Source organism: Engraulis encrasicolus, chromosome 3 (assembly GCF_034702125.1).
Source record: "Engraulis encrasicolus isolate BLACKSEA-1 chromosome 3, IST_EnEncr_1.0, whole genome shotgun sequence".
NCBI lineage: Eukaryota > Metazoa > Chordata > Actinopteri > Clupeiformes > Engraulidae > Engraulis > Engraulis encrasicolus.
In genome coordinates this window covers 19210734-19221519 of record NC_085859.1, presented here as the reverse complement: position 1 = coordinate 19221519, position 10786 = coordinate 19210734, and the positions used below count along the sequence as shown (strand labels likewise).

The 10786-nt window shown below is 43.4% G+C and overlaps 1 protein-coding gene across 1 annotated transcript in view; it reads left to right on the top strand.

The window, feature by feature from the left end:
- The first annotated feature begins 203 nt into the window (after positions 1-203).
- Positions 204-10786, top strand: part of slc4a5a (solute carrier family 4 member 5a) — a 57961-nt gene continuing 47378 nt past the window's right edge. The window contains exons 1-3 of the mRNA XM_063194921.1: positions 204-258; positions 3580-3748; positions 3803-3876. Coding sequence (XP_063050991.1) covers positions 204-258; positions 3580-3748; positions 3803-3876 — 298 coding nt within the window. The remainder of the gene's footprint in view (positions 259-3579; positions 3749-3802; positions 3877-10786) is intronic.

The following is a 10786-nucleotide window of genomic DNA, read 5'->3' as shown; positions in this document are numbered from 1 at the left end:
GTCTTGGTTTCATTTTTCCTTGCCATTTGATTTTTTTGTATGTTCCTCTCTCATGATAATTCTGTGTCTTGGTTTCGTTTGCTCTTTCCATTTGGTTTCTGTATGTTCTTTTGTTATAATATCTGTGTCTTCCACTTCCATAATTATTGTAAGTCTATGTGCAGTCAGGGAGTTTCACATCTGTCTCTTCCCCTCTCCACAGGATGGACCATGAGAGGGGCATGATGGGAAGCCGGCAACGGTATGAGGAAGAGGAAGGTGAGAGACTCATAACAAAGATGTCACCTAACTTAGGGTCCCTTTCATTATCTAAACTTCCGTCCTCGCCTTGTGCATGTGGCCTCGCGATGTGAGGCAAGACGTCATTGACAATAGAAGTTTTATTCAATATCTCACAAAAGCACATTGAGAAGGTGATTTTCTCATGAGCAATCATGATACTGAATGAGGAAAAATCCCCCAAAAGTTGTTTTGCCCAGGCTGGCAGCGGGGAAACGTTATTGTTTTCTTCAGAGAGGCGGGGCGTTAGCACACCACGATGACGACGCCACAAGCACAAGGCAAGGACAGGATGTTAGATCATGAGATGTACAGTGCATACTGTACATACTGTACAGTAGAAGCTACTGATGTTGATACTATGTTTTCTTCACTATACTATGATTGCATTTCACAAGGTCTGGCTTTCTTCACTATTCCCTCACATGTTAACACCTTGGAAGTTTCATGGAAGTCATATAGTATGGGCATGGAGGGGAAAAATAAGTATCTCAAACTACTGCCTATTGACTTCCCTTAAAGGGACACTGTGTAAGATGTTTAGTTGTTTATTTCAAGAATTCATGCTACCCATTCACTAATGTTACCTTTTTCATGAATACTTACCACCACCATCAAATTCTAAGTATTCATTATGACTGTAAACATTGCACTTTTCATACATGAAAAGGGGGATCTTCTCCATGGCCCGCCATTTTGAATTTCCAGAAATAGCCATTTTTAGCTGAAAAAAAAATGACTCTACTTGGGCCATACTAGAAAATATTAGTTTATTACTTAGTAAGCTTTCATGAAAAGATCAAATTTGGCAATAGGCAGCACCGTTTCAATGAGCAGCATGGTTGCAGTACCTTTTTTTGACCATTTCTTGCACAGTGTACCTTTAAATGTAATATTTAAGTGTAATATTTTTTGTATTTCCAGACTTCATGCTGCAGCTTCATATTCATAAATGTTACTTTTTTAATGAATACTTACCACCACCCTCTCCATGTCCATCTTTTTAAATTTCCAGAAACAAAACTTCCTGTACTTTGGTCATGGTAGTAAATATTTGTATTACTTAACAATTACTAATGGAAAGATCAAATTTGATAATAGGCAGCACAGTTCCAACACAGTGCACCTTTAATACGCTTTTATTAAGAAAAATGACAGACTTGTAACACATGCACTTGTGGATATTTGTCCTAATTCAGCTTGACAGAAGCTTTAAATGTTCACTACCGCACATATTGCACTAAGTCATGAAAACGATGTAACTGTATTTGGTGCATAATGCAGTTAATTAGTGAAGAATTCTGACACGACCAATGATTTCCCTTAATACATCTTAGGTGTTAATTAGCAAGACAAATGGCAGATGCTTAATAAGTCCTTGTGCATATTTATCCTAATTTATTTGCCTGTGTCATGGTCTCCAATGAGTATTTTTTCAACTAAATAGATCAATTTAGATTAAGATGGCAAATCTGATGTTATTTGCAGCTAATTAGTGGTAATTGATGAGGGATGAGGGATTAAGACTGATTGTGTAGTTGGAAGATCATGTGCTGAAATGGTATTTGTTTCGATTTGTGCTGTTAAGAGTGCCTTTCTGCATCTCTCTCTCTCTCTCTCTCTCTCTCTCTCTCTCTCTCTCTCTCTCTCTCTCTCTCTCTCTCTCTCTCTCTGTTGTACACACACACACACACATACACACACACACACACACACACACACACACACACACACACACACACACACACACTCACACACACACACACACACACACTGACATACCACTGATACACACATGAGAGAGAGAGAGAGGGGGGGGGAGAGGGGAGAGAGAGAGAGAGAGAGAGAGAGAGAGAGAGAGAGAGAGAGAGAGAGACAGAGACAGAGAGAGAGAGAGAGAGAGAGAGAGAGAGAGAGAGAGAGAGAGAGAGAGAGAGAGATGCCGAACGCGAAAGATCAAGAGAGTTTAGCAGCCCATCTATGGACCGTTATGCCCTGGTCTCTACTGTACAGTGTGTGCCCATGTCTGTGTATCTGTCTGATCCGTGTGTGCGTGCCTGGTGTCGATTATGGCTCTGCAGGGCAGGGGGATGGGTATTGGTGTGGGTATAGAGTATAGGGGAAGAGGGGAAGGGGGAGGAAGTGGAGCTCAGGACATGATAGCCAGATGTACTCACAGTCCCAGCTGTCCACGTGCCACCAGCTCTGCACTGATCAACACCCTGCCGGATGACCAATTAGCCGGCCGGTGACACCACACCCAATCACAAAACAGTGTCAAGTTCTGACCATATCTGATTGCGCTGGTGGAGGACGAAATTAGGATGCTTCCTGTTTGTTGGGATGTATACAAACCCCTTGTTTGCTTGCCAGGACTTTGTGTTATGAACCACATCTGCCTGTATTGTTCTGGCTCTATAACAGCCTAATTGGTTCTGTGAAAATATACCAACGTACGTCTCACAAACGCTAAGATTAATTGCCATCTACTGAAGCAGCGTGTTCCCATCACTCTGCTGAATGATAAAAGAGAAGGGCCATTCATTTTCACCTCTATAAAACAATTCTGGATTTACGGATCACATGCATAGAAAATTTTAGTTCAGTAGGCTTATTGACTATGCAGGCAAAGGACTTGCTCTTCTGTCTGTTTTGCACAGACAGACTTACAAGCGTGAAATGAGTTGAAAACAACGGAACATCCCAAACTTAAACTCTCCAAACCCTCTACTTCTGATTTTTAATACAATATGTTCAGCTGGTAACAGAAATGTAATCAGTTTGTGATCAAGCTGTTGCATTTGTTTCAAATCCATTTTACAGTCAACTCTGTAATTGAAATGATTGGAGTCTGTTTTTAACATTGGCACAGGCAACAAAAGACAACTCTGCTTTTTAATGAGCTTTTGGTTTAACACATCAATTTATTCACTAAGAGTTGAATGGACTGTTCATTATTATTTCAGTGTAATTTAGATAAATGCACAAATTAAATCTAAGATCAAATGACGTGTAGTTTTTAGTCAATAATTTCTGACTGCAGCTTCATATAATGGGATATGAAAAGTTACAAACATAAGATGATGAAAAACCTATTCACTGTTCCTCCTCCTCCTCCTCCTCCTCCTCCTCCTCCTCTTCATCTTCTTCTTCTTCTTCTTCTTCTTCTTCTTCTTCTTCTTCTTCTTCTTCTTCTTCTTCTTCTTCTTCTTCTTCTTCTTCTTCTTCTTCTTCTTCTTCTTCTTCTTCTTCTTCTTCCTCCTCCACGCCTCCATCTCCTCCTTCTCCTCCTCTCAGCAGACCACCAGTCCATCTACATCGGAGTGCCCATGCCCCGCGGCTACAGACGCAAGCGGCGGCGGAGACGCTCCATGTCCAGCCGGGACTCCGGGGAGGTGGAGCGGGATCGGGACCGGGACCGGGAGAGCCAGAGGGAGCGGCGCTATGAGCACCACCAGCACCAGCACCAGCACCACCAGCCGCACATGAGGCACCATGACCCCCACCACGACCTGGACGACAGGGACCGCTACGACATGGAGGCCGGCGGCCTGGACCCGCAGGACCACAGCCTGCAGTCGGACATTGCCAGGACCAGTGAGTGTCTTTTGTGCCTTTTGTGTTACATATATAGTATACAGGTAGCCTAGCGAGCTAATCCCCTACAGCTGAAAGCAGCCACTAGGGGTGTCTAGATTTCTAGGCTAGTCTACAGGGGCAGTTGTGGTGGAACGGTTGCGGAGTTGGACTGTACGTAGATCGTAGGGTTACAGGTTCTATCCCCACCCTTACCAATCCTTTCCACCCTCCATGGCTGAAGTGCCCTTGAGCAAGACACCTAACCCCACATTGCTCCAGGGACTGTATCTGTAAGTCTCTTAAATTTAAAGTGTCAGATGAGTGTAATGTAATGTAGTTTTTCAGGAAAGAGGCTGCACCTTGCACCTTATGCACGTGGTGCGGCCTCTTTTCTAAAGAACTCAATTGCATATTTTGGACAGCACCTTGCAATGTCGAAGTATTTAAGAGTGAAGCCTGCAACAAGCTGAACAATTGAATGTAATATAAAGTAAAAAGGATAGGATGGATAGGAGGTCCCCATGGGTATGCAAGGTGCCATCGTGCCCTTATGCGCAGGTGCCCTCGTGCACCACACCACATAACCCCCAATTGAGGTTTTTAAGAGGACTTAAAGAGACAGACTTCCCTCTCTCTTTTGCTTGTTGTTATAGTCTGACTATTCTGCTACTGTAGATCACTATTTCCCTACAATGGTACAGTGACTCTAGTGCAGGGATGTCAAACTCAGGCCCGGGGCCAAATATGGCCCGCGGAGCCATTTTATGTGGCCCGCGAGATCATTTCAAATGTGTATTACAGTTGGCCCACATACACCATATCTGTGGAGCGTATTAAGATTTGAACATGAAAATGTGTATATCGCAGGAATATGAGTGATCCCAGGCCATTGAAACAGCTCACGCTCAAATGCAACAGAATATGTGCAGGCACATTTGAACTATATGGGAATCTGTTTAAACATAAATTTAAACATGAGCAATTTTAGTCCATTTTCGTAAAAAAAAAAAGAGTTTGGCCTGCGACTTCGCTCCAGATTTTGATTTTGGCCCTCAGTCAATTTGAGTTTGACACCCCTGCTCTAGTGGAATTGTAATCAGACCCGTCAGCGAATCATTATAAAGTTCAGCAGAGCGTACCTGTAAAACGAAGCTGGAACTATCTCCAGGAATAAATGTTTCTGCAAAGTAAACACATGACAGCCTGAGCCTTTGTATGATATGCACTTTGATGTACGTACAAGCTCTGATGAAGAGGAATATGTAGCCCATATACAGTAAATAAAGGGTTTTTAATGAATAAGTAATGGGCCTTTGACACTTTTTAGTCAGACTTACATCAAAGTGACTGCTGAGGTTGAGCTGGGTTTGACATCTCTCAGTGCAAGGTGTTTTTTTTTTTATCGGGCTAGTGCATGTTGGCACATGAGGGGTCCCATCACAGCTAAGACTGATTTGATAAAACTTTGCTCACTGCAAGTACTGGAAGCAGTTGTTTTCTTCTTCAGAGCTCAAAGTTGGGAGGCGAGTGCTTGGTGGATCTGAGTGTTATCACACATACTGTTTTGTAGAAGAAGGTACCGCACACTCTTGTCCATCGTGCTGCAATTTATTGACAAACAACGTTTCGGCCCGTATGGCCTTTCTCAAGTTGATCTTGCACCCGCTACCTGCACCTCGAAACCTCTGGTGTGCGTTGGTTTCCTCCCTCAAAATATCACACATACTGTAACGTGATGCAGCTATGTGTTCAAGGCAAGGCCTGTGCTGAAGATGACGCATGAGATGCTTTGTTGTGTCTGACTGCTTTGGAGAGGACATGTTCAGCAGAGAGGAGCGCTAGATGTGCGATATGTCTCACCCAGTAGAACATGGAGCCCTGAAGGCTTTAACGATCTACTGTGTGTGGTGAAGAGAGATGGAGGGGTGGGGTACAGAGTAGTACAGTGTGTGTGTGTATGTGTGTGTGTGTTTATGTGTGTGTGTGTGTGTGTGTGTGTGTGTGTGTGTGTGTGTGTGTGTGTGTGTGTGTGTGTGTGTGTGTGTGTGTGTGTGTGTGTGTGTGTGTGTGTGTGTGTGTGTGGGGCAGGGGGTGTTGTGTGAATTTATGTTGTTTTGATAGTGTGTGTGTCACATATACATGCATGATGCCTGTGATATCCTGTCTGAGTGTGCTGTATGTATGTGGGTTTGTCTGTCTGTCTGGTTATTCATGTTCACACATGTTCTCTCTCTCTCTCTCTCTCTCTCTCTCTCTCTCTCTCTCTCTCTCTCTCTCTCTCTCTCTCTCTCTCTCTCTCTCTCTCTCTCTCTCTCTCTCTCTCTCTGTCCGTGTTGGTATGCATAAATATGTGTGTGTAGCGTGCACATGTTTGACAGAAACAAAAAGTTCTGTTTTGGAATTTAATGAGGCTGCTGCCGCGATTCTGTCGTGATAAATAACATTATGTTTCCATTAAGGAAAGTATGATGGATCACCCTGAACTATCGGCAAAACTAATGCATTCGTAATTTGAAGATGTCTTGAAGGAAAGATTAAGATGAAAGCTCGTGAAGTAAATTAAACTCGGAGCTCAGGACGGATCAGGACTAATAGATGCCATAGAGATGAAAGCCTTCTCCCCACTGGTGGAGGCATACTCCTGGAACTACTCCATTTAATTGATAAAAGTATGCTGGTCAACACTACAGTCATTATAGTGCAAAGATCACTCTGTATGATCCTCGCATCATCTCTCTCTCTCTCTCTCTCTCTCTCTCTCTCTCTCTCTCTCTCTCTCTGTTCTCTGTGGGTTTGTGTGTCTGTGTGTGTGTGTGGGTGGGTGCGTGCAAGCGAGTGTGCGTGTGTGTGTGTGTGTGTGTGTGTGTGTGTGTGTGTGTGTGTGTGTGTGTGCACGGACATGTGTGAACACATATGTGTTTGTGTGTGTACGAGTGTATCTGCCCCGACATGTGAGGGCGATGTGTGACTAAAATGAATTCGGGTCTAGTTTAAACCATGTCATATCTTTCCAACCACCTTGTCGAGTGGACCACCCGGCAGTGTCAGTTGTTCGCATGTGCACACACGATAAAACATACAGCATTTCACTGGTTCACATCAATAGGGCACGTCGATGCCCTATCGATCCTTCATATACAAATTATCTCAATCAACCGCAAGCTGTGAATTGCAGCCATGCCGCCATAGGCGTAAAGGTCAAACCAGAAATATACCCCACACAAATGTATAATCCTGCTAACCGTTGCATAATATTTAAATATATGGTGATTGAGAGAACCAGTGCAGTGAAATAAATAAGAATATCATCGACGTAGAAGATTGCATTAACGAGAAAAACAGCATTTACTAAATGAATGAAATCAAATCTAATATGGGCATTAATTGACCTTTTCAAATGTTCTGTATTCTGAGACCATGCTCATTATTCCCATGGACCCCTTCGCATCTTGTCAAGGTCTATTGTCCTGCTATGGACACTTAACATTCATGGGTATGCTCCTACTAGTGTATTTGTCATCATTAGTGAATGCAAACTGGCCATTTAGCATTCATTCTCTGGCTGTGATCCCAGTGTACGTATTTGTCCTGATTATTGAACAACAGACTGACCCTTTAGGTTCCCAAGCAGGGCTCTTATTGTGTTTTATGTTGTCGTGTGTTGTGTTTGTGGTTTTGGCTGTGCCCGGCTGGTGGTAGGAGGAGGAAGTGGAGAGCAGGGAGATGAGCTGGCCTCTGATGCATTATTGAAAGGTCACCGCATTCAGCATCGAATTATCCACTGCGGAGCACGAGCCGGAGCCCTGCAGTGCTCCCACTTGGCTGGCCTCGAAAATATGGCGCCGCCCATCGCCCGTGGCGGTGTTTGCACCGATCAGTGTAGCCCTCTCACTGTCAGTGTAGTGCGCACATAGCCTACACATACGTACACACATGCAGGACACATACACAGGGCCGCTGTGCTGACAGATTTGGCCGGGCCCAGGACAAAGTCGTCTGAAACACACACACACACACACACACACACACAGACACACACACACACACACACACACACACACACACACACACACACACACACTCACACACACACACACACACACACACACACACACACACACACACACACACACACACACACACCATAGACACACACACCATAGACACCATAGACACCATACACTACATGCACACACACCATACTTCATTTACTCCATCTGTCTCGCTCTCTCTCTCTCTCTCTCTCTCTCTCTCTCTCTCTCTCTCTCTCTCTCTCCCCTTCTCTCTTGCTCTCTCTCTCTCCTTCTCTCTCGCTCTCTCTTTCTCATTCTCTCTCTCTGCACACACTGCACCACTGGGTCGAAGGGACAGCTGGAAAGCACACCGTTATATTTTAAAATAAAATACATTAGATATATTTACATTATGGTGAGAGCAAATTATTTTGTTTAACGACATTATAGTACAAGTGACAAGCTTGTTCAGATATGTAGCAAGACTTAACAATGCTAGTTTGCCCACAGTAACTGTGATGGATGGTTAAAGTGTTTTCTGTGTGCTGTTCTCTGGATAACACATCCAGCTAATTCAATCGGCAGCCCTTGACTTAAAAATTGTAGTGAATGATCTTTAAAAAGATTAATCCGTTATGACATGGCTCCTGTCATAAATTTGCTGTCACCAGAATGACAATGACCAAGTCATAATGTAGGCGATTACTGAGGCCTCTGTGCAATGCCATAGTAGTGTCAGTAGTGCTAAAGTGTTTTCAACTACTCTTACAGCGTTCCACAGGCAGAGTGGTGTGCATTTTGGGCCACCAGTTTCTTTACTTTGACATAGTCTGGGCATGTGGAGATAGATGATGGGGAAATACAAGTTTAGTGTGATCAGAGATTTAGCACCCATTGTTTGGGCATCAATATTTAAAAATGCAACCAGTTGGCCCTACCGTGGCTTAACAGTAGGATGCTCATCTGTTATGCAGTCAACCAGGGTTCGATTCCGGCCCAGGTCCTTTGCCGACCCTTCCCCATCTCTCTCTCCTTAACGTTTCCTGTCTCTCGCTCAAACTGTCCTGTTACTAATAAAGTGTAAAAGACCAAAAATATCTTTTTAAAAAACCCACAACCGGTTGCAATGGCTGGAAATGAGAGGTTATTGATTGATTTGATTGATTGTTGATTGGTCGCTGATAGAAAGGGACAGATCAGTAATGACAGAGTGCAAATGTAATATGTCATTTTTGGTTTACATTCTATTTATTTTTCTGTCCCTGATACATTGATTAGGTACAGTCAAGTGTAACAAAGTATGAAACAACATGTTTTACTGTATGTACTGTACATTCGCCATACCTTGCCGGAGGTAAACCGGAGGTCTTTTCATAAGTGCCCCACTGGGATCTGGAAAATGAAATAATAACTGTGTAATATTTGTAGTAGTTCATTTCCAGAGTTCATGCTGCCCATTCACAAGTATTACCTTTTTAACAAATACTTACCACATCGTCAAATTCTAAGTATTCATTATGACTGGGAAAATTGCACTTTTCATGCATGAAAAGGGGGATCTTCTCCGTGGTCCGCCATTTTGAATTTCCTGAAATTGACATTTTTAGCTGCAAAACACTGTACTTTGGTCATACTAGTAAATATTAGTTTATTATTTAGTACATATTCATGAAAACACTAAATTTGGCAGTCTCGATGAGTAGTGTAGTTTTAATATCTACTCTGGCCACAGTGCACCTTTAACAATAATAGTAGCAATGTTTAGAGATGCAGTGGATTTTATAATGCAGTTCTTAACTAATTGGAATATTCATATTCATTTTGGTGCACATTAGTTATTTAATTTAATGAACTATTCATTTTGTTTTGCTATTCCTTTCCTTCCTCCACCCCTGTACCACCCCCAGGAGTCCCCGGCCCCCGCTTTGAAAACCACTGCCGTGTCCAGACCAAGAGCGAACTACGCTGCCTGGTAGCGATGGTAGCAGAAGAAGTTTCGCCTTGAATTAGCTGTATTCGCTCGAGACGCAGCATTGACATGTTTGATTCAGCTAATCAAATAACGGCTCTGGCTTGACAGCCTGGGACATTCGGAGATATGAACGTTCCGATTGGTTTTCGCCGAACAGCGTCAGAGCGAATTCGCCTGCGATTAGATTTAGTTTAATCTTCAAAATTCGCTCTGGTCGCGCAAGAAGCTTCGCTCCTGGCGATTTCGCTCCTGGCGATTTCGCTTTGGTAGCGCAGGTCGCGTGCCGTCCATAGAGAAATAATGACTTCCGTCGCTTCATTCGCTCCGTTCGCTCTTGGTCTGTACACGGCATTAGAGTTAGGGTTAAGGTTATAAATAGGTACATGTTTCATGTTGGTGGTAAATGTGGTTACACTAAAAAGGACATCATAAAATAAAGTGTCTTCCGTTTCTGACATAAAGCCTGTGCTACCCTGTCTCTATGTCTAGCCTGGATGAAAGTGGCAACTGAGTTTCAGCAAAGTGGACGAAACTGGTTCCTCTTAAATCTGCAACGAAATTGGAGAGGAATCATCGTCTCCCCTCTCTGCTCTGATTTTCTTGTCTGAGAGCAGATTCTTACTCTCATCCCCTGTCTGCTCATTTCAGCTTAAAACCCCTCAGCAGCACAACCTTGAAGAGCTCAGGAGCTAGTCCAGGGCCATTTGAATGTGTTTGGGCCCCTAGGCAAAGAGAGGTTTTTTCTCTTCAAGTTATTTGCGAGAGATAGCAGTATCATTGCACTTTTTGCTTCTTGAATTTATGGAGGTTTTGCCTGACTCACAAAGTTGTCACTAATGCCATTGGAACACAAACACATAACCTGTCATTACCAAGGCCCCCCTTTAAGTTGGGGGCCAGAGGCAATTGCCTAGTTTGCTTGCCTGATTGTGGCAGACCTACC